We start from the raw sequence: 23754 nt of genomic DNA, 5'->3' as shown, positions 1-23754 counted from the left end.
ACTTAATACATTTAAACTTGACAACACCAAGTGCTGGTAAGGATGTGGAGCACCTGGAACACCGCAGGTGGGAATGTAAACCATGGAGCCACTCTGAACAATAATAGTCTGGCTGTTTTCTAGGAAGTTAAACATACTTTACCACACTTACCATATGAGCCAGTGATCCCATTCCTACTTATTTACTCAAGAGACATGAAAGCATACGTCCATACAAAGAATGCTCAAGGTAGTTTTATTCATAAATGCCCAAACCGGGAACTAGCCCAGGTAGTCATCAACAAGTGGATGGATAAACAAATTCTGGAACATGCTTTCAATGGAATACTACTCAGGGAACATGCTTAGGAAAAGAGGAAGGCACACAAGGCTCCATACTGTAGGATCCCATTTATATGACATTTTAGAAACAGCAAGGCAGTAGGGACAGAAAACAGGTATGTGTTTGCCAAGGGCTGGACAGGGGAGATTCACTGACTACAAACGGGCACAAGGGAACATTTTAGGGTGATGGAAATGTTCCATGTCGTGATTGTAGTGGTGGATTTATGGTTGGATGTGGTTGTCAAAATTCACAGAGTGGTTCACATATAAAAGGTAAATTATACCTTAATTATCAATGACAGGCGGGAACTGGGTAGGAAGAGTGTATAAAGGATACTTTTTTGTTCTACTTAATCACATCTGGACCGTTTGAACTTTTGTAACGAGCATGTAATTCATGGTGTTGGTAATAATTTTATTAAAGTTGAAATAATAATAATAATGATGTATATCTTCCTTGAAGAGATGTTGTGAGATCCAAATGAAACGAGATAATGTGTATGAAGTACGCACACAGATGAGATGACCCATAGATCTTCTAAAGCGACAAGGTATAAAGGACACGGGGCCTCCACGAGAGTGACAGCCATGACTTACCTCAGTGACAAAGAGGGTGCGAGGGTCAATGATATCCAAGAAGTGCCTGAAGCGACCATAGAAGGACGTCTGGAGAAGGGGGTGGGAGAGGAGAGTAGATCAGCTACTGTGACCATCCTCTAGCCACAGGGAACCCCACCCCACACCTCACCCCTACTGTTGGGGTCCCACAGTCCCCAGGACTCCCCATATGGGTGATGAATGCCAATGAGGCCTCACTGCTCGGTGACCAGAGGGCAGCTTTCCAAGGTCTGAGGGCTTTCTAACGTCAGTTTAGAAAGACCATGACATACTTAGTGACTGTCCCAACTTTTCTTCAAGGTAACTCCCACTTTTCTCCCTTGCCCCCCAGTACCCTGAGATCTACTCCAAGCTTTTTAGCAGATCCTGACCACCACTGAGCACGCAGACCAGAGATGAGGCCTGGCCCTCTGCCTTCTTCCAGCTTTCTCTGACCACCACACTCTCCCTGCCTTGCTTAGAACCTCTCCAGTGAGGGACGGTCCCTCTTCAAGGTCAGTTCCCCATAGGCAGAGCTCAAGCACCATAGCGCCCAGCTTGCAGCTCTCAGGCCCTCCTTTACCCACAGCCCTGGAGCTGCTGTGAGGCTCAGGACAAGGGGCGGGATCCCCATCATCTTGCCCCAGAGCAGGGTCCCTGGAAAAGAAGGTCTTTGTGCAAAGCCGGCCACAGGCATTAGAGCGCAATGAAAGGAAACCGAGCAACCCTGCTGCTGGGCCCTCTGCCCTAGGGACAGAGCCAGCTTGGCAAAGCCAAGCTCAAAGTGAGGAGAGAGGGTGCCAAGCTAGAGGACAAAGGAAAGGCTGCAAATGCTGGGGGTTCATGCCTTGCTACTCTCCCGGGCTCTGCCCCAAATCCTCCCTGGAGCCCCACAACTCTCCATCTTCTGCACAGTGGAAGAAACAGAAGCCTCCACATTCCCTTCCCTTGCTCTGTAAGACACCAGACCCTGCAGCCAACTTCTGCTCCTTTCCTTCCCCAATGAAGACCCTGCAATAGGCCTCGGGTCACCTCAAAGTCCCCTGTCCACACCAGGCCCCATGCCGTCTCCATCTCTCTGCTCACTGCAGCACCCCCTGCCTGAAGCAGCCCCTCCATCTCCTACTTCCACCCCCATGAGGTGCTGCCTTTCCCAGACCAGCTCAGGCTTCAGCACCATCCCCAAACGAAAACAGTTGCTTCTCTAAGCTCTTATAACTCAAATAGCCCAAACCACGATGCTCGCACCGTTGTCCTGGTACCATTTTTCCTAAGGCTAAGGAAAAAAATCAGAGACGTGGTCAGAGGTATATGCTAAGGACGCTCGCTCACTGCTGAATTATTTGCAAAGGTGGATGGTTAAATAAATGATGGCCCATTCATACGATCGAATACTATGCAGCCATTTAAAATCATGTTTCCAGACATTTATGACATGGAACAACGCTTACGATGTTGTGAAATGCATATGAAGAGGATGATTCCAATTCATAGGCAAGGAGATCAATAGAGCCAGGTGGCTATTAAATGGATATCAAAGCGACAGACTGACATCCAGATCCTGGCCCATTGAAATGAGTCGGGGTTCCTTAGAGAAGTGGCCAATGCCAGGGCTCCGGCAGGAAGGTATCAGATTGGACTGCTATATTCTGCTGTGCCAGAAAGTAATGAAATGCCACCCCCCAAAATGATGGGGACATGTTAAAGGGACCAATGAGGGACAGATGGACATTGTCTGCCTCCAGATGTGACACCCTGAGAAGTTCACCATATCACTCACATAGTATTCTTGGATGCCTGAACCTAATCATGAAGAAATATCAGACAAACCCAAATTGAAGAACATTCCATAAAATAACCAGCCTGATTCATCCAATCTGTCAATGTCATAAAGACAAAGGAAGACTGAGGAACCGGTCTACATTAAAGGAAACTATAGAGACAATACATGCTTCACGTGATTCTGGATTGAATCCTGGACTGAAGGGGGAGAATGTTCTCGAGGATGGTATTGAGACAATTGACAAAATCGGAATGTGGGTCATAGCTTAATAAAAGTATTGCATCCATATTAAACTTCCTGAATATAGTAACTACCACGTGGTTATTGCTATGGACTGAATATTTGTGTCCCTCCATTGTTCATATGATAAATCCTAATGCCTAAGGTGATGGCATTTGGAGGTGGGGCCTTTGGGAGGTGATTAGATATCAGCCGCCATGCTCTCATTAAAGAGACCCCAGAGATCTTGGAGAATGTGATTTCTCAGTGAGCATGAAAGAGCAGTGACTCAAAGAAGGAGGTGGTTGGGAGACTTTCTCTCTGCAGTGGGTCCTCATGGGAAACTCTGTTTCTTTGTACCTGCTTTATGTGCCTGTCCTCCCAGCCCAACGAGTGGCAGGGAAGGTACCTACTTTCTCAGTCTGATTAATTTTGATTTTCTCTATAGTTTAAAATGTATGGGCTTTCCCTCACCTCCAAAATTCAGCCCCCATCTTTACCCAGTCAGTGGATGTTTCTCCTTCCCTTTTTCTTTACTTGAAGAATGAGTCAGCCAAGTGACTCCTTCCCTTTCCTTTCACAAAAAGGTGAGTCAGCTAATTCTCTGCAGGGTCTGGGACCTGCAATCCACACTGCCTTCCCTCCTCCACCACCCTGGGGGACAGTGGGCCTTGGGAGCAGCAGCTGAGAGCAATGGACTAAGGAAGAACACTGAGCCCTGCCGTTCCCAGATCTCTAACGCACTGCTCTTCGGGATAAGGAATAAAATACTCACTGAACCTGTAGCCCAAAAGCAGAAAGCTAGGACCGGCTCAGAAGTCCTGGACCATCTGCACACTGAATCACCTGGGTACCCCAAAACCAGTTGTACACCCAGACATCCAAATTCTACTGGCCTGGGGTGGGCTCCAGGCATCAGTGTCTGTCTGATAACCTGCCCAGGTGAGTTATGTGCAGCAAGAGGTGAGAACCACTGGACTAGAAGGTACTGACACTTCCATAGCACAAACCAGCGCCAGGGCTAGGCCAGGGAAACAGTCGCTGTCTAGTCTGTAAATGATTAAAATACGTAACTACCTGCAAGGCATTTTCATTATAGAATTTACTTCAGGCAAACTATGTGAAAAACTTCCCCATTGCCTCCCAACTCAGCCACGCAAACTCTCCACCTTGGAGGGAAGAGTGCATTTTCCTGCCCAGCAAGCTCCTCAGACCTCGAGGGAGCCTGGTGCACCTCACCTGCTCTGCACCACGGGCCTCGGCCAATTTCGAACCCCAGCACACGCACAGCACACCCCAGTTATCTTAGCAGGTAACTGAGACTTCTGAAGGAGCAAGGAAGTTAAAAAAAAAAAAAAAAATCTCTTTCTGGATAGACTGAAGCACAAAGAGGAAGAAGCCTGTGTGTTTGTTTCCTGTCTTGGGGCCCTAATTTGCCAAAAATGGTGCCATGTCTGAAGCGAGCAAAAGAGCAGGTTCAGGAGAGGAAATGAGCAGAAAAGGAGGAAAAGGGAGCAAAGTTGGGTCACAGTGCTTCCCCCCGGTGCTGTCTTGCTATCTTCCTCCCCTTCTCTAGGCAATATGGGCCAGTGGTTAAAAGCATGGCCTTCACGTTGATGGGAACAGGGGACAGAGGAACATGGCTAATAACACAACAGAGATGCCTTCAGCCACATTCAGAATAAAGGAAATTCTACAGGGCAAACAATGCAGTTTCGTCAACAAATAGAAAAAAAAGAGGGAAGGAGAACCAATAGATTAGAAGAGACAAATCAGTGAAATATAATGGGGGGCCTTCTGGGGGTCCTGACTCAAACAAACTATTTTAAAAATGATGTGACAATCACGGAAATGTGAATAATGCCATGGATTGAACGTTTGTGTCCCCACAAAAGTCACATATTCAACTCCTAACCCCCAAGATAGTGGTATTAGGAGATGGGGCCTTTGGGAGGTGAGGCGGTCACGAGGGCAGAGCTTTCATGAATCGGATTAGTGCCCTTATGAAAGAGACCCCAGAAAGATTCCCTCCACCCTTCGGCCACGTGAGGTTACAGCTAGAAGGTGCTGTCTATGAACCAAAAAGCTGGCTCTCCTCAGACACCAACTCTGCCAGCACCTTGTTCTTGAACCTCCAGCTTCCAGAACTGTTAGAAATAAATTTGTTGTTTATAAGCCAGCAAGTCTATGGTATTTTGTTATAGCAGACCAAACAGCCTAAGACAAATAGTGACTGGTTTGATGATATTAAAAAATAATTATTCTAGGTGTGTTAATGGTACAGTGGTTATGTTAAAACTAATCAAAAAATCTTCTGATACCATGTGAGAAAAAGAAGGCACTTCACCTCTATGATCTTCTTCCTCCGAAAACCATCACCCTACTCTAACTATGAGAAAGACACTGGAGAAACCCAAATTGAGGGACATTCTACAAAAATATCTGACCAGTACTTCTAAGAACTGTCAAGGTCAGCAAAAACAAGGAAAGTCTGAGAAACTGTCAGACCAGAAGAGACTAGGGAGACATGATAACTAAATGTAATGTAGGATCCTGGAACAGAAAAAAAAAAACATTAGTGTAAAAAATAGTGAAATCCAATAAAGTCTGGAGTACAGTAAACAACAATGTTCCAAAGTTGGTGTCTTAGTTTTGACAACTGTACCATGGTAATGTGAAGATGACACACTATTAGGGGAAATTGGGTGAGGCTTATATAGGAATTCTGTTACCTTTTGGACTTCTGTAAATCTAATATTATTCCAAAATTTAAAAGTTTATTTAAAAAAAAAAAACTAACCAAAAGAAGTGCTCATTTTTTTAGATACCTACTAGCAGGTGCAATGAAATGATGGGATGTCTGGGTTTTGCTTTAAAAACTTCATTGGTTGGGGGCAGGGACATATAGATGAAATGAGGCTGGCCTTTCGTTGGTAGTTGTTGAAGCTGAGTGAAGGGCACCGAGGAATCATTGACACCTGTCTCCACTTTGTATGTTTGGAAACCCTCATAATAGAAAGTTGACAGTAAACAAACAAACATGGACGCTGGAGCCAGAATGTCTAAGAAGTTAGTTAATCTGTGTGCTGCACAGATTAACTAAAGGATAAGTGTACCGGTTTCACAGGGTTGTTGTGAAAATTACGTAAGTCAATACATAAGAAAGGCTGGGAAAATGCTTGGCTATCATCATCATCTCCTGGGGAGAAAGATGGTCACAGACCAAAGGCCATCAAGGCAAGCTATCAACTCCACCCTCTGATGCTGCTTAGTGACTTTGCTCTCCTGCTCTCCTGAACAGGGAGATCCTTAAGGGATGAAAGGAAGAAGGGTTGTGGGAAGACTCCGAGGAAAAAGGAAAGACTTTGGCACCCATTCTTGCAGAAAGTGGTGAGAATGGTATGGGCTCTGAGAATGGACCCTAGATTATGAAACATTCAGGGTTCATTGGGCAGAAAGGAGCCAGTGTGGTGAAAAGGAGGGTTTCAGGAGGTGGGTGGGGGTTCAGTTTGAGGAAAAAGAGGTCAGCAGGGGTGGGCCATGCAGGCCTTTGGGTCCCCTTCAAAAGCAAGGTCTTTATCTCAGAAGCAGAGGAAGCCACTGGAGGATGTTTAAGTGAGGGGAAGGTCACCTGATCAGACCTGCACTGGGATTCTGCCAATGCAGAAGAGGGAGGAATTGGAAGGGGGCTAGAGTGGAAGCAGGGAGACCTCTTAGGAGGCTTCCTCAGTGGCCCAGGAGATTGATGATGGGGGTTTGGTCTAGGATTCTGGTAGAGGAGACCGGTGGATTTGAGAGCTGTTTAAGAGATGAGAACACTAGACCTCTGACTGTACTTAGAAGGTGAGGGAGAGGGAGGGAAGTATACAGGTGACTTCCAGGTTTCTTGGGAGTCAGTCGGGGGGCAGGTTGGGCTGCTTGCACAGCTGGGAGTGGTGTGGGAGGAACAGGTTGGGGGAAAGACAAGAAGTTCCTTTACATGGATGGATCACATGCACTGTGCTTTATGCAGGTCACTGTGCTGGAGGAGGAGCGCTTCAAAAGCAAATGCAACGAACACTTTTACTGCCCTCAAGAGCATTGCCACAAAGAGATACCAGCAATGGCTGCCGGAACAGAGTAGTCTCAAATGTACATTCATGTGCAGTTATGGCTCCACTGGTGATCACAGCAAAGGGCTCAGTCCACTTGGGAGTTCTCAATAAATGCCTGTTGTGTGATAATGTCCCAGAGCAGGTACGAGAAAATAACCACCCCACAAATCTTTATTCAGCACTTTCCTATGTGTCTAAGCCCCACCTCCGGGTAAGATGGAGACAACAGAAGGGCAAAGATCAGCCCTTTCTCTCACAAGGTGCACACAGGGAATGTGTGATTACTTGGTAATCACACAGAGAAGTATTAGAGGACCACAGGGCAGGTTGACCTATAAGGATCCCACTTGGGGTGGCCAAAGAGGTGGGCAGGAAGGAGTCGTTGCCCTGGTCCCACCTGGGCATGTAAAGTCACAGGGAAAAAGGGAGGAGGTGGGCCTAAGCCTTAGATGAGTGAATGTGAGGAGGGCAGGGCAAGGGGGACAGCCAATGAAGGGTCACTCAAGTCCAAGCAGAGGCCCTGGACAGTCTAGCCCTAGGTGGCACCCTCCCCTGGAAGGAAAACACCAGTTTCACTTCAGGCATCTATGCTGAGATGGTTTATTTTTTAAAGGACTTAAAGTCCTGTTTAAAACAGCGGGGACATTTTCTCAGGAGCACAGCTTCTTAATTATCAGTGAAGCTCAGTGCACCACCTTGCAGGAACCAGTTTCTCTACCACCACCACCACCAAAAACAAAAACAAAACACCCCACTGCACCGACCTTTGTACATTTCCTTTCTTTCAGTAAACTTTTTTTCTGTCTGCCCCACCCCCACCCCGGGCAAGCCCGGGTTCACTTGAGCCGAGTCTCTGCCCGTTTCCTAATAAAGTCCCTTTCCTGGGCTCTGGAAGCAGCGAGGGCCCGAGGGCATGCGGTAGCAGCGTGGTAACGGTCCCTCCCAGCCTCACGTCCGGGCTGCGGGTTAGATCCCTCTCCGTGGCCGAGGACCAGTTAGCGACGCCCCGTCGGGGTCTCGAAAGAAAAGGACCACTGTCACCGTGCCCGAAGAGCGCGAGCAAGTCGGACAGAGCCAGGCGCTCGGCAGCGCCAGGCCCCCGGGTGCGGAGACCCTTCGCCGAGGTGGCAGCGGAGAAGGGTGCTAGTGCGGGCTCCTGGGGACTTGGACCCTCCCAACGCCCGGCAGCCCCAAGATGACACAGCGTTTCCTCCGCACCTGGTTCTCCCCGCACGTCCTCGATCCATCCCCGGCAGGGCACCAACCGGACGACTCGCTGCGTCAGCGAATCACCCGCCGGAGGGGACCGGGGTCGCCGGGCCGCGGGTATCCCTCAGGTCGTGGCCCTGACCAATCGGGCACGGCGGACCCGGCAGGGATGGAGGGCTGGGAGCGTGACCCGGGAGCACGGAGGCTGCCCCGAGGCTCCGGCAGCATCTTGGAAAGACTGTCAGTCCCCACTCGGGGAAAAAGTTAGAAGGCATCTCGGGCACGACAACTTCTCATCCAGAGCCAGACTTGAACTTTCCGCCCGGAGTGGGCTGCACAGCCGAAAGCGACCCTGCAGAAGCCGCTCGAACCCAAGTGCTCCGCATCCCGGGCCGCGGCCGGCAGCGGCCAATCACAGGGTGCCTCGGGGAGCTAAGGCTAGAGGGCGCGGGCAGCCGCAGAGCGACAGCGCCGACGGCCAATAGGGAGCCAAGGTGGGAGTCCTCGACCACCCCGCTGACCAATGGAAAAGGAGCAGCTGTGGCCAAGGTCCCCCGGTCCAGTAGCTGCAGGCTGCCGGTGGCCGCGGGTCGGAGACCCTAGGGCTAAAGGGAATTTTGAAGAGGAGTTTGCTCGCCCTCCCTGTGCCACCCGCCGACCCTCAGACCACAGCCCGGTCCTCACCTGCTGGAAACGGGGTTTGCCCAGCTGGAAAGGAGGTGCATCGGTCGAGGTGCTAGCAGCACTTGCCGCTGCCGCCGATGCTGTAGTCGCTGTATCCGCCATGGCCACTGACGCCCGCAATCTCCGGCCCTTTTAAAATGTCCCTCCTCGGCCCCCGCCACAGCTGCCTCTCCCGATTGGTCATAAGCAACCGCAGCGAGCCCAGAGGCGCAAGGGGTTATGGGAGGTGTAGTTTCCCTTGGCACAACGCTCGAAAGCCCTAGACTGCAGAGTTACACGTACTCAGACCGGGGTTCAGTTCCCGCTGCCAGTTTTGCAGGGGTCGGCAGTCGGGGAAGAATGTACGTGTAGGACTCTGAGGTCCCGACAGGGGGCCACGGGGCGACCCCTCGCTGGTTACCTGCCCCTAGAAGTTTGAGTTACTGCGATGGGCGTCGCTCCTGGAGCTGCAGCCCAGAAGAGCCCTACTCAAGCGGGTCCGACCCGGGACCGGACGGGCAAGGACTCCAGAAGGAGTAGGGTTAATCTCGTAAGGCTTTCTGCTGGGAGTTGCACTGCGGAATTCATGCAGTTTCTTCTGTCGCCACCCTGCCTTTCACCTTGTGCTCTCCAGGCACCCGACACTCAGTTCCTGGAGCATGCTGGGCGCTCCCCACCCCAGACCCTTGAACATTCTGTACCCTGAAGACACCCACTTTTTTATCTTCGCCTGTCGCTAGGTAGCTCTCTTTATGGCCTGAGCCTAAACATTGCATTTCCCAACCCACTGCGCTACTTCCACAAAATCCACTACATGCTCCTATAGCACCCAGTCCCAGCACGTCTCTTTTGCTGTCCGTGCATTTATATTTATGGTTTTGAGTACCTCTGTCCTACTGTAAGGTCCATAGGGCAGGAGTTGTGACTTTCGGATTCACTGCTAAGTCCTCAGTGCCAGGCATGGGAGGGCTCACAGCAAGGAGTCAAAATGTTTGCTGGCTGTGAGTTCAACAGCTGAGGCCTAGGAGCCTTGGCAGCCACCACTTCCTTTGGCCAACCAAGGAAGATCCCTCAGGGGCCTAATTCCTAGGCAGGAAGAGAACTGAGAGAGGGGTTCAGTAGTGTTTATCAGGCACTACAAAGACCTTAGGTAAGGGAGAATACTGCTGATTGTAGAGCAAGACAGCAGCAGGGAGAATAAACACACTGCTGGAAGGGGAGGAGGAGCTGCCTATTTCACCCAAGAAGACAGTAGAAATACTTGGTTTGGACCTGAGGAACCCCACTTTGGGTCTCCTTAGTCTCATGGGGAGGTGCAGGGTTGGCTCATGCCTGCCCATGTCTTTCTGAACAATCCATGATTGGCAACAGTCAGTTCCTCATCTACCATCGGTCAACCCACAAGAAACACATTTTCCCTAAAGCTGGAGAGAGTTTCTAGCTAGCCATGGAGAATCATCTGTATCCTGGATTTGTGTCTTTTCTATCCCTATTGAACTAAGCAGCTTGAGATTAGGAATAAAGTCTTTGACCCTCTGTAACCCCCACAGGAGAGAGGAAAGGCGGAGTCCAGGCCACTGGCCAACACTGTGCTGCTACCCTGATGTTAGGACAGGAGCAGGGTCATCCAAGAACCCCATCACCTACCTTCTCCCCCCAGGAAGCCTCCTTCACGTGCTCATCAACACAAGAACACAACAGAGCCACCTGCAGTCTGTGAACGTTTTATTCTTCATAAAGTGCTCAAAACATGAAGAACAAGCTCTTTATACACAGGAGTTACAACTAGGAAGACAAACAGCAAAGCAGAGCTGTGCCTGCTCCCTGCCCACCCCACCTACAGCTCTCCTCCACCTTGTGGCCAGGAGCAGAAAACATCCAACTAAGAACCTTGGACTTCAACTCCCAACTCTTCTGAAGACGTCCCTGACCTGGGCATTTTGGAGGCCCATAATCAAAGATGAGTAGAAGGTGAGGGCCAGGGCTGGGACTGAACAGAGCCCAGAAGAATACCTAGTACAGGAGTGACCCCCTTGCCCCCAGAAGAGACACCTATCCAACCCCCAATAACCCTCCAAAAACATGACCGAAGTCCTGGGTACCTGTGGACACTTTCCTCAGTTTTGATGAGCGGTCCTTAAGGTAGGTAACATTACAGGGGCTTTCCCCCCTAAGTGGGGCTCCTCTGCTTCATCCTGGCAGAAGACATCCCCCCCACAGAGCACATCCCCTTCTCTTCCAAGGGTTTCCGAATGATCCCACAGAGTTACCCCACAGGCCCGCTCACGAAGAAGAGGTGTCCCAAAGCAGCTCTCGCCTCCTCACTGGGTCCAAAGTAGCCTCCTTCAGCACCTCCTCACCCCACAACTTTGCTAAGGCAGGGTGCCCTAAGCGACCAAAGGGCCCCTGCAGACCCTGTGGGGAAGCCTGCTGTGTTTTCCGTAAGCAAATCAGGGCTGGACCACAGGACAGACACTTCGTTTCAAAGTGCACTGCAGCCAAGCCAGGGAAGGCCATGGGGCAGAAGGGACAGGCCGAGACAGCAGCTAGTGGACGGAAGAGCAACAAAGGCTTTTTCCTAAGTATAGGCAGAGTGGGACCTCCCATTTCCAGAACATAGTTTTTCCCCGGGATCCCCCTTAATTGGGGTTGAGGGAGTAAGAAGGTAGCAGGGAGGTTAAGAGCACAGCAGCAACTTGGCAAGACCCTTCACTGAAATTCACTGTAGGGAAGGGCACGTACCAGGGCTGCCCCATCCTCCATTCCCGTTCCCGTTACCAGGGCCCTGCCAGATCCAGCCCCAAGTGCTCAACAGGGAGGGGGCAGGGCGCCAAACAGGGGGTGGGGCCTACATCCAGAGGCTCTTGACCCCACCCACAAAAGGCACATTTTAATCGGTTTCCAAAAGTTCAAACCCCGTAGCAGCACAGAGTTTTGGCATCTGGACAGGCAACGAGTACAGGAATGGAGGCTTGACCCCCAAATGTAAGCCACCCGAAGCCCTGAGGCCTGGAGGTGGGTGAGGAGATACCCACCTGCTCCAGCTCTCCACACATTCACACAGGACACTCATGGAAAGGTCAGGAGGGTAGGGAGTCACCTGCAGAATGTCCATCATCTCCCTCCACCCACACCACACTTGCTCCGCAAACAGCTGGAGACAGACAGACTCAGGACACAGCAGACACAACACTAGACCATACAGGATCCTTGTTCCCGGGGGACAGAGATGAGGCTGAAGAGCAGGTACCCTGGTTGCCCATAACTCAGACAAATGGGCAGCTCAGCCCCTGCCACAGCCCCAGTAATACGCGGAGCCCTCCCGGGGCTGGAGGGAGATGAAGACGAGAGGGTTTAGCTGTGGAAGAAATGGCTGAGCCTCCCCGTGGGGTAATAAAGTATGTCCCAGATACCACGTCAAATGGCAGCTCACCCCTGCTCCATCTTGAGGACTAAATTCTTTGTTCTAATTCCTGGAGCCCCCAAAGCTAAGGGGTATGAAAATGGGCAGGTGTGTAAGACCCACCACCTGTTGGAGTCCAAAGCCCCCCTCCCTTCAACAGCCCCAGTTGAGGCAGGAGGGGGGGGGGGCAAGGGGTGACAAGAGAGGACACTGTGCCCAGCCCCAGGTGAGTCAGTTCGGCGGGATCAGGGAGGGTATAAGCCCTGTTTGGGCAGTGGGTCCTCGCCAACCCTCCCGGGGTGGGGGGATGAGGAGGGCTACTTGGGAGGGTTGGGGGGGATCTGCAGCAGTGTGGGTGAGGTCTCCATGATCCGCACCAGCAGCCGGTCAATGTAGCTCTCCAGCTCCTGCACGTGCTCATCGCGCTGGCTCAGCTCCCGCTCCCGCTGCAGGACCAGGCCGATGAGCTCGTCGTGGGTCAGATGGTAGTACTTGGCCGACTGGTCCAGCACACCTGAATCCTGAGGGCAGATGGAATGAAGTGAGCAAGGCACCCTCAGGCCTACCTGCCCGCCGGCCCGCCAACACCCCAGCTGCACCACCACAGACCTTTGGAGCTGCCTCTGTCTCTAATGCCAGAGACAGCCTAACTGGCTTCAGGGCTCGGGTGTGGGGGGCCAGACCTGCTCCTTGCTTGCTCCACCCTGCCCAGAACCCCGTTCCTGACCTCCAGACGCCTGGCCTCTCTCCACAGCACTGCACGTCTTTCTGATGCCCCATGGCATCCTGCGGGACCTCACCTTCAACCGCTTGGTGTCCGAGGTCTGGCCAGCCTGGGAGGCCGGAGCCACAGGCTGGACGCTGCCAGACGTGACTGTCTTGAGCTTCTCCAGCCCGCTGCTCAGGGCCGTGCTCAGACTGGAGCGGGGCTGCTTCCTGTCGGGGCTGCCCTCCACAGGGACAGCACTGAGGGGCTTCACAGGGTGGGGGCTGCAGAGACAGACAGGAGGTACGTTACGGGGTGGGGGGCAGCACAAGGAAAAGGTGGGGCCACAGGTGTGCTGGGCAGATACCCCCCACTTGGCGGTGGTTGCCCCTACACAGCCAAGGCCTGGGACAGCTGTGCCCAGCATTCCTCAGCACCCCACCCGGCTCATTCCCAGATGACCTCCCCCTTCACGGGGACAGCAGAGGCCTCTGACACACTTCTCTGCACCTCTATTCAGTCTTTGCCAGGGCCGCCCTTTTCCATCCATCTTCCCTCCCTCCTCCTTATTGCGACCTTTCTCTGGTGGTGGTGGTGGTAGGGTGAACATGCCCCCACCCCCAATTATCCCAAGTTTCCCAATTTTCCCAGGACCATGGGGATTCCCAAGATGTGTGACTTCTAGTGCTAAAACTAGGAAAGACGTGGGCAAACTGCGACACTTTGTTGCCCACCTCTCTCCACTGGTTGCTTCCCCTCAACGTTTGACACTGGCCTGAGAAAGCTTCCCTGACCCTGTGTTTGGCCGGCTATCACCGTCAGTCACCCGCACCTCTTGTCCCTTCTCCCCCAGCCTCTCCAGAGCGTACAGACTGCATTCTGTCGACGTTCTCACCTTCACAGACTCAACCCATAAAACAGGACGTCAGCCCCCGCCAGCCTATCGCAAACGTGCTTGCTGAGGCCACCAAGCCCTCGGCCCTCACCTTGCTGACCACTGTGGAGTTGACTCTTGGACCACTCCCTTCTTTGGACTGCTCTCCTTCTCTCTCATTTTCCCCCAAGCCCGCCTCTGGTTCTCTGACCTCTGACAAACCCCTTCTGCAAATATGCTCTGGGGTTCTCTCCCCTACACCCTCATTGCTACCTCCAGCCTAGACCTCAGCCCTGAGCTCTAGACCCACACAAACAGTGCAGGCTGGCTTGCTCCACTGGGGGTCCACTCAAAGCATGTCACCCTGCCCTCTATGCCTGTCCTTTCCTCTGCTCCCCAGCAGTGAGTGGCACCATTAGCCTCTCATGGCTCCAGTCAGAAACCCGGGGATCCCTCTGAATCCCCTGCTTCAGCTTCAGTTTTAACACACATCCAGCCCTGCTACCTTCTCTCACACCACCCCCGCCCCTCCAGGCCAAAGCTTCTAAACCTTCCTTCTGGCCACAGCTGCGAAGTCAGCTCTTCAGGGAGTCCTGCCCACCTCCAACCACTCCTCCACTCTGCTGTGGGATCAAGATCTCAGCCATCCTATCCGGGTCAGAAAACAGTCTCCAACAACTGAGCCCTGCCCTTTCCTCCTGGCCGTCTGCCCCCACATGCTCCAGCCAGAGAGGGCACTCTCTCTCACCCTTAGGCTCTGGCAAAAGCTGCCCCTCTGTCTGGAATTCTGCCCCTTGCCTGAGGGCCTGCTAACTCCTACTCCTGTTTCAAAGCTGTGCGAAGCCACTTCCTCCAGGAAATCTTCCTGATTCCCCCAGGCAAACTAAGGTGACCCTCTTCTGGGAAACCCCCCAGTACCCTGTACCTGCGACAGTTACCCAACCTGCAAGCATCAGGCCCCTCAATCAACTAACCTACCCCTAGAGGACCTCTGAAAATTGATGCTTACTTCACAGAGGATTCAGAGCATTCACAAGTAGGAAGCAAAATGGCTTAGGTCAAGGCCCTGCCCTCCACTGGAGAAGGGCTCACCCACATCCAGAGAAGTGTGCTCTGTTACTCAGGAGAGGCCTGTGTTGCAGCCTCACAAGCTGGGGACGGTGGCAGAAGCCCGGGCAGGGGCAGGCAGTAGGGGCAAGAATGCATCTCAGTCTGCCCTCCCCACCGAGGAGTCTGTGAAAAGGCAGCTAGCTCTCCTGCCACCTGCGGGCGGTGCCGTGGGATGGGAGGGGTACTAGGGAGGCCTAACAACACCCTGAATGAGGGGCCAGGAGTCCTGCGCTCCCAGTATGATTGCCCTCTTGCATCTGAGGGACCCTGGAGCTTCCACGGACTCCATTTCCTTATCTGAAAAATGGGGACAGCTCTATTGGGCCCACCCACTTCATAACGTAAAGAACATACCAAGTACAGACATGAAGCCAATTCTGAAGAGAACAAAACTTCTAAAAAGTGGCAAGTATAATTAGCAGTGCTGCTGGCACACAGCAGGGCCAGCTGAGGACACTGGAAAGCTGTAACCACCTCCTCTCCCACACCTCTGGGAATGGCAGCACCACCTATCACTGGAACAGCAGACGGGGCAACCCAGGCTCCTTCCCACCCACGTCTGATACATCAGCACTGGCCCCAAGCCTTCCCTTCGGGGCTCACTTCCATCTTCCCTGCTGGACTGGAAATTCCTTGGGAATACAGTGGGGACAGTGACTTCCATTTCTGCTCAGCGTCTGGCACACAGTGGATGCTCAGTGAATGGGGAGGACAGAATGTATGAGCCAGCGGGCTGGCGCCTCACAGAGGTCAGCCGGTGCTGGAGCCTGTCCTGCTCCCCAAACCCCTCGCCCTGCCCTGCTTATCAGAGGCGCGGCCACCTCTGCTCCTCCCACTTCTTCACTCAGGCCTCCTAGAGCGCTGGCGCCCCCCTCGACTTTGCTGCCTCTGCTAAATCATACCCTGTCACCCCCCAGTGCCCTGTGTCTGCAGACCTCAGCTCGGGTCACCGCTCACCAGCCACCCAGTGAGGTCACAGCCTCCTGAATCTCTCCAAACAGACCAGTGCCACAGTGACCAGCGTCACACAGGCCCCACTGTCCACAGCACCGTCCTAAGCACAGACCACACCCGCCCGCACAGGCACAAATGCAAACCAGTGAAGCACCTGATGAGGCCAGGTACCCTTTCTTCTGAGTCACAGACGTACACAGCATTTCTTTTTACCTTTTGTCCTCCAATGGGGTCTCCCCTTTCCTCTCGGACCTCAGTACCGGTCCCCAGTCTGGTTCTCTGCCTACCGCAGCCTCTCACCCTGAGGCCTGTCGCAGAGGACGCGGGGGGGGGGGGGGGGCACTGGACAATCTTCACTGCCCCCAGCCCCTAGTGGCTGAGTGCCCGAGCTCTCATCCCTCTCCCCCTGCTGACCCGCATCACCTCTCCCCACCCCATTCCTCACCCCGGGCACTTCATCAGTGTCATCCCCCCAAACCCCTGGCTTGTGGGGGCACCCGGTGGTCCAAGGCCTCCAAAAGAAGGTGGCTTCAGAGCCTTAACCACAGAAGGCTCATATCTGTCTGCCCAGGTAAAGAAGCCGCTCGCCCTCCCCCGGACGGTCTGAGGCTGAAGCAGGAACCCTAAGCCCGTGGGCTGCATCACCCCCGTCAGTGCTCTCGGAGTGGCCACTCACCTGGCACCGGGCTGTGGCTCCTCAGCTGGTCGTGTCTCCAAGGGCAGAAGCACAAGCAGGGAGGCTGGGGTGGCTGCAGCGTGGTCTTCCCCAAGTGGGGCGGGGGAGCCCCCAGTGGGGGAGGCGGGCTCCCCAGGGGGTGGGGAGGAAGAGGTCAGGGGCCAGGCTCCTGGGGGGGGAGAGCACAGAGGGCTGGGCCCCCCGTGGCGGTGGCTGGCCCAGGGTGGGAGAGGGGGCGGTGGAAAGCCAGGCTCTGGGGGGGTCGGCAGCTCTTCCGGACCAGAGTGGATGGAAGATTCTCTGGACCCTGGAGGAGATGTGGATGGGAGGCTGGGGGGATCTTGGCTCCCCTGAGACAAGAAGGGGTTCGAGGCATCCTCCTCCAGGGCCCACAAGTCAGCCTGTTGGGAGCTGTCCGGCTGGGGTCCAAGCCCTTCTGCTGGTCCCTGGCTCTGGGCCTCAGGCCCTTCTCTCTCCGGAGGCCCCCAGATCTGCTGACTCTGAAAAGCCAGGCTCTTTGAGGAAGAGGGTACAGGGGCAGGACCCTTGGGGCAGCTGGTGGGCCCAGACACAGGAGGGCTGGCATCCTCCACTGGCTCTTCCAGGCTTGGCTCCCCCAGCAGGGTTCCAGAAGAGCAGCTGTCAGACTCTGACCCCGGCTTCTTGCCCTCCTCCTTGGCCTCCTGGGAACCAGCAACCAGTGCACTTGGGAAGGTGTCTTCTTCTCCCGTCTCTGCCCACCTGCTACTCAGCCCCCCTGCAGCCATCTCCTCCTCCTCCTTTTCCTCCTCCTCCTCCTCCTCCCAGTCCTGGGACTCTGAGGGTGTGAAGAGGCGGGGTGGCTTGGGAGGTGGCGTGCTGGACTGCAGCCCCTTGTCCAATGCCCACTCAGGGTTGGGCTCTGTCCCCAGCTCCAGTGAGGGAAGCCCCTGGCTCCCCTTGGGGCTCACAGGTTCTGGCGACTCTGGCTGCACCTGGGCAGGAGACAGCTCACTGGACTCTCCCCGGATTGGTGAGGACACCTCAGCTGCAGGAGAAATGGTGACCACATCCCAAGGCCAGGAACTGTCGACTGTATTGAGCTCATGCAAAAGCTGGCTTTCGCCTTCAGAGGCCTCCTCATCCTGGCCTTCAGGGGCGTCGTCAGGGCCAGGCAGCCTCTCCCACACACTGAGCACCTCTGGGGAGCTAAACAGAGATGTTGCACTGTCTGCTGGACTCTGCCCGGCTTCGCCTCTGGGGGCTGTCGGCTCCCTGTCTGCATCCGAGTCTGAGGCTCGTGGGTGCAGCAAGGCTGATGTGGACGGCAGGCCTGTCCCGACCGACCCGAGGGGCTCCGGGTCAGCCGCACTCGTGCTCTGGTGGTCCAGTCCCAAGTCCAGAGGAACCCTGGGCTCCAGCCACACACTGCTCCCACCTCTTCCTCCTCCCCCAGGGCTCCCCGGGAGCTCAGCTTCCTTCACTGTCTTGGCCCCAGGGCCTGGGTCTTGCAGCCCAGTCGCCTCCAGCCCCACTTCTGCAGGGGCCAGGATCTCGCTCCTGGCCTCTGGACGTAGCCTGCTGGCAGTAAAGACGCTGAAGGTGTCGTCCCACTCAGGCAGGGCTTTCTCAGGGGAGGCCAGGGGGGTGGGGCTGGCCCTCGAGGCACTGGGGAGAGAGGGAGCAGGTGAAGGAGAGTTTAGTGCTATGTCGGCTATGAGTTCCTCGAAGAAAGGGTTGCTCTGCAAGGAGGTGAGGAACGGGTTGGTGAGACCCAAGAATCCAGATGGGGTGGCTTCTGGGGCGGTGGTGGCAGCAGCAGCAGTGGCAGCAGCAGGGGAGGCGGCTGCAAAAAGGTTAGTGCTTAGCATGGGAGCAGCGGTGGGAGCAGGAGTGGGAGGGGCCGGAGCACAGGGGGAGCAGGGGGGATGGTGAGGAAGAGCAGCTGAGTCAGGTTCTACCTGAGGAGACACGTCCAGGCTGTGGAGGGAGACAAAACCGTGAGCCTCCTGGTTAATGCCAAGACTGAACCGCCCTGCTGAATACCACGCTCCCCACCCCCCACCTGCCTCGGGATGAGATGCCTCAGCCACACAGGCTAGGTTTGGGCACATGTATCAGCCCGGGGACTTAGGGAACACCCCAACATGTAGCTTTCATTAGATACCACCCAAGGAGGAAGATGCTGGATAGAATTCATTTAATCCTCACACCAACCCCGGGGAGCAATAATCCCATTTTACAAGCAGGATCCCAACCTAAACCAAATGTTTCTTCCACTACCCTGGGCTGAAGATTCTACTCAATGAAAACACGATCAGAAAGTGCCTTGCATCCCTTCAAGGACTGAGAGGAAAGAAAATACCAGCTGGCTTGGAGGGGATAGGAACCAGAGAAAGGCCAGCCTAGGTACCCAGCTGGACAAACAGAGACAAGACTGGTTTCTACGGCCTCCCGTAGGAAGAGCAGATGATGGGGCAGTCATCAGGCCTGACAAGGTGTCAGCACATAACAAGCCAAGGACGACACAAAACACGGCTGAGGACATCTGTCAGCGGTCCATTCGGACCAGCACCTGGCAGACGGTGCCCCTCACCGAGGGCACCCACATTCCAGCCTTGAAAGCAGCCCTGCTGGGGAGGCAAAGGCTGGAATGTAGAGCACAGGCAGCAGCAGCAACTCTAGATGTCAGAGGGGGCCTGCTAGGGTCCCCCACAGATCCCTGGCTCCCCTGGGGAATCCATGCCATGGCAGTGAACATGGGGGCATTGCCTGCACTTGCGCCTTATCTACAGTGCGCAGCTCACTTTAGGGAGGTGGACAGGGGCGGACTCTGAAATTAGAGCCCCCGGCTTCCCCACGACAGTCTTGGGGAGACCAGAAAGACGGTGTAAGACCCAGCACCCGTGTGCAGCAGTCTGTGGTTTGCAGCTGCTTTGAGGCTGAGCCCACCTGTCAGACCCTGACCTCAGCGGCCTAGCTTGCTATCTTGAGTCTCATCTCCCAGGCCCTGCTTCAAGCCCCAAGATCCCCATTCCTTGATGCCTGCCCAAGTGGAAACACCCTGGGGAGCACCTGCACATCCATCTTTTCCACTCAAGATGCTTCTTCCCATGGGGAAATCCTGGGGTCAGGCCATAAGGTGGCAGAAGCCAGGCTTCCCCAGTCAGCCCACGAGGACTGCAGGTTGGGACAGGAGGACATTTAGGGAAAGAGGCCAAGAAATCTGCAGCTTGCCAGGATTCTTCCGAGAAGCCAGGGCCCAGAGAGAGCAGGCCCTACCCAGAGCTGGGCAGAGGCAGGGCCAGTTCGTCCACAAACACCGGAAGCAAGAGATGGGGACGAGTCGGTTCAACCAGCAGCAAAGGTGGGCTTCCCGAGTCTGCGAGTCGTGAGCCTAGCGTTACAAGCAGGACACGGCCAGATCCCCATCCCCTGGGTTTCTCTTAAGAATCCAGCTTCTAGAGACTCTACTGACCCTGTCTTTGCCCTACAGTAACTCCCCACCCAAGGGTGGATTCTCAGTCTCACACCGTCACTTAGAGATGGAGGGAGAGGAGATAAAAGTCTCATCCACTCCCACCCCACCCAGGCTTCCCAGCACTGCTCTGCCTCTTTGGTCACAACATGGTGACCATAGAATCCTGGGCCCAGAGTCCCAATCTCTGCAAACATCCCTCTCCCTTCATTCTAGGCAGGCCCCAGGACCAAGGCACACATGCCTACCTTGGGACCAAGGAGAGCAATGTACCACCAGCCTGTGGGGTAAGACCCTGCCCTGAGGTGCCCCCACTGCAGCACCCATAGCAGATACAGCCCAACCCTGCCAGCAGGACTCAGCCCCCAGGAACAGGGCGAGGGTACTCTGAGCCACCTCACTCCCCAGGCCCCTTTAGGACGAGTGGCCGGCGGGGGCGGGGGGTGGTGGACCTGGGGGAAGAGAGCTCCAGCAACATTAAAAAGCACCGAGCTTAGCTCTATAGCCCTCAGCCATAGCCTGGCCCCACTCACCCTTGCAGTTTTGCAGCAATCGGGCTGGCAGTCGGAACTATAGGGCAGCAGGGTGGCAGGGAAGTAGGCTGGAGCCTCAGGCTAGGCTGGCAACTCCTCCTCCCCCACAGGCTCCCCAGAGGGGCACACACGCCGTTGGTATGGAACCGGCAAAGGGCTCTCCCTGGAGGAAGGGATGCTAGTGCCAGGCCCGGCAGCAGCACAGCTGAGAGCACCCAGTCCATCCCTTCTACCAGCAACAACCCCTCCCCCATGCGCCCCTTGCCCTTGCTCCACGTAAGATGCTCATTCCGCAGGTTCTCACTTTAAAACGTCCCCTCCCCACATTCCACCTGGCACAGATCAGACACGTGCCCGTGTGTGCTTAGCTTTGCAGGTTATGCTCTGAGGACAAACATAAGCACTGGTGTCCACAACCCACCCTGCCAGCCTAGCACAACGCCATCCCCCCATGAAGGAGCGGTGGCTTCATCATATGCTGATTCATCTTCTCTTTTAGGACCAAAATTTGGGGAAAGAAATCAGAAACCCAAACGGCTCTGCCGCTTCAAACTATGGAAAGAAAACTTTAAGGCCTATAGAAACCTTAGAATTAGTTGAACCTGCCACTTAATGCAGGGATCACCTGTTCACTCCAACAGCCCCCCTCTTTTAAACACTACTGTCACCGGGCAACTGACTCCACCTCCGGGTCACCTCTGTAACCGGAGGCCAGGTTTCACTCGTAGACAGCTCTTCCTTAGGCTGACATGAGCTCTGCGTCCGTGATATTTCCATGCATTGACCGCAGAGCTGGCAGGTGGATCTGAAAGGCTCTCCACCAGGCAGTCCCCCAAAAAGGCCAAAGCCAGCCTTCATGCCCTTCAACCATCTCTCTGTGTTTCCGACTGTCAAGACCATGGGTGTCAATCCCACTAGTACCAAACGGACTGTTTTTGTGTCTGTCCCTCCCTTTCTAACCCTTTCAGAACACCATCTCCTGGCATCTGCCTGAGATATGCCCAATGTCGAGGAAAACGTCCAGGAGACTGGACATATCCTCTCCCAGCACCTGGGCACAAGGAGGTGACACAGTGGAGCCTTGGGAGCTGTAATTAGGGAGACCATATAATTTCTCTCCCAAACCAGAACATGTTTATAGGGTACAGGGCACTATTAACTGTGCCAGGACAACAGGCACCGACAGGATACATGGCCACACTACGTCCCTAGACACAGTTACACATTTACTCCCCGAGAATGCCGCTGAGACAGCAAGCTCTGCCAGGCGCCACTGCGCACTGCAGGCTCACCAGGACCTTGCCCACCACCCCTGGTGTGGGGCTGGCGCAGAAGCAGAGACATGAAAGGCCAGCACGGTACACAGTACACCTATGCTGTACCACACTTAGCCCTAATTAAAACAATGTTTGTACTCACCACCTGCTCCCCTACGTACACAAAATGTTACGGTCAGTGTGAAGGGGGAGGGGGTGGGGAGCAGAGTGACCTGCGCTTGGGAAGCTGACTCTAAAAGGGCTCGAAAGGGAGGGACAAGACACGAAAACAATCTGCTTTGGCACGGGTGTGGTTAACAGCGGGGGTCGTGCCAGTCCCAGGCTGCTAGGGGCCTCTGCACAGGGCATCAGTGCCACCTGGGAGCACTAGAGGGCGCCGCTGCCCGTTCTAGTGAGCAACCCCCAGCAATGCGCAATTGCATCCCTAGGGCAGAGGCCCCCCAAAGCTCTAGGCCTGCAGGACAGGTTCCTGGTGTCCCAGCTGGGGATCCTGCAGCTACATTCAGCCACTCCAGTTCCAGGAGTCTAACTACAGCTTCCTGCAGTAAGTCAGCTCACCTTTCACCGCTCTTCAAAAGCCCTTGGCAAGCCCTCTGGGTTACTAAGCACCAACTGTCATTTCTTCCAGACCAGCCTCTGCATTTCCTCAAGGCACACAGGGCCAGGGTCATGCTGATGGAGCTCAACAGCCAGGTTTCACACCTCCCCAGGCCAAGCCACTTTACGCAAAGGAAAGCCCCTCCTGCCCTGCCTGGATGCAAGGCCACAGAGCCCGTCCCTGCAAACGGACCCAGGGAGGGCAGGGATGCCCCAGGCGCCCTCCAACCAGCTGAGGTCAAGCTCAGAAGTCAAATGCAGGACAAACACCTCAGCTTCCTCTGGACATCAGTGACCCAGCTTCTCTGGACGCTGAAAGGCGATTAAGAGACATGGAGAAACAGGAGAAGGAAAACGGAAGCTGTGAGCAGCAGTGACAACCCCAACGTCACGCAAAGTCTTGGTCTGCAGGAATCTAAGCCCAAAACCGGCAAGCACCTAGAAATGGCCTCACAGAGAGATGTCCCCCAGCATGTGTTCTACCCCAGAAAAGAGGCCCAGAGACGCCCCACAGCACTGAAAACCCATTGACTGTGCCCCTTCTGACCCAGGCCCCCAACTGCTCCCAGAAAATGCCACCTTCTGCCACCTCCCTCCATTCCGCCACCTACAAATATTTCTGAATTGTCACAAGGCCACCAGGCTTAGCCTGGGCATCTGAGAAAAGCCCGTCTCATTCTTCCCCTAGGCTACAGGCGGCCAGCAGTTCCCCTGGGCTCCGGTGAATAGGGGCTGGGCAACAGGGACCGGGCTGATGTACTACGCAGGGGAAGCAAAGGGTGGCATCACCCAGAGACAGATCCACCCCACACATCTGTCCATGAGGCTGCCAGCTGGCCAGGGTCCAAACCAAGAAAGGCGGCATTTCTTTGCCCACTCCTCTCGGCAGACTCAGAATTTCACAGGGAAAGAGAAGAACCAGGACTTCAGGAGTCTTCTCCCTCTGCTGGGAAAGAGGGTTACGGACCTTCCCTCTGCCCTATGGCTTGACCCTTCCCACTGTACCCCGCCTTCCCACCCACCTCCTGCCCACAGATCCAGGGGGAGGGGCAGGGCTTGCTGAGAGAGCAGAAATGGCTGCCCTTGCCACACTGGTTAAGGCTGCCACAGATGCTCCCATCCAGGGCTGGCCGTGGGGAAGGAGGGACACATGTGCCTATGGCCCATGCCTAGAGCTCCACCCTGGGCCCTGTGGGCCAGCGCAGCAGCCTTCTATGGCTCAGAGTCAGGAAAAGGCAAAGGGGCCGGGGTGGGGGCCAAGGGCTCAATATTGTGATT

The 23754-nt window shown here is 54.6% G+C and overlaps 2 protein-coding genes across 7 annotated transcripts in view; both read right to left on the bottom strand.

Moving 5' to 3' along the window:
- Positions 1-9144, bottom strand: part of SFXN5 (sideroflexin 5) — a 111514-nt gene extending 102370 nt beyond the window's left edge. For 2 of the 4 annotated variants that reach the window (XM_033124732.1, XM_033124731.1), the window contains exons 1-2: positions 8911-9062; positions 922-990 (exon numbers count right to left, since the gene is read on the bottom strand). In XM_033124732.1, coding sequence (XP_032980623.1) covers positions 922-990; positions 8911-9012 — 171 coding nt within the window. In that variant the 5' untranslated portion in view covers positions 9013-9062. Of the gene's footprint in view, positions 1-921; positions 991-8910 lie in introns of all 4 variants that reach the window. The other 2 variants (XM_033124729.1, XM_033124730.1) reach the window with 2 other exon arrangements.
- Positions 9145-10603: 1459 nt separating this feature from the next.
- RAB11FIP5 (RAB11 family interacting protein 5) overlaps positions 10604-23754 on the bottom strand; it is a 38272-nt gene continuing 25121 nt past the window's right edge. Inside the window, exons 4-6 of one of the 3 annotated variants that reach the window (XM_033124726.1) lie at positions 16613-18571; positions 13093-13282; positions 10604-12813 (exon numbers count right to left, since the gene is read on the bottom strand). In XM_033124726.1, coding sequence (XP_032980617.1) covers positions 12610-12813; positions 13093-13282; positions 16613-18571 — 2353 coding nt within the window. In that variant the 3' untranslated portion in view covers positions 10604-12609. The remainder of the gene's footprint in view (positions 12814-13092; positions 13283-16612; positions 18572-23754) is intronic. The other 2 variants (XM_033124727.1, XM_033124728.1) reach the window with 2 other exon arrangements.

The sequence above is a fragment of the Rhinolophus ferrumequinum genome, chromosome 13 (assembly GCF_004115265.2).
Source record: "Rhinolophus ferrumequinum isolate MPI-CBG mRhiFer1 chromosome 13, mRhiFer1_v1.p, whole genome shotgun sequence".
Lineage (NCBI taxonomy): Eukaryota > Metazoa > Chordata > Mammalia > Chiroptera > Rhinolophidae > Rhinolophus > Rhinolophus ferrumequinum.
The sequence above is the reverse complement of the archived record's forward strand: the minus strand, read 5'-3'. Positions and strand labels throughout refer to the sequence as shown.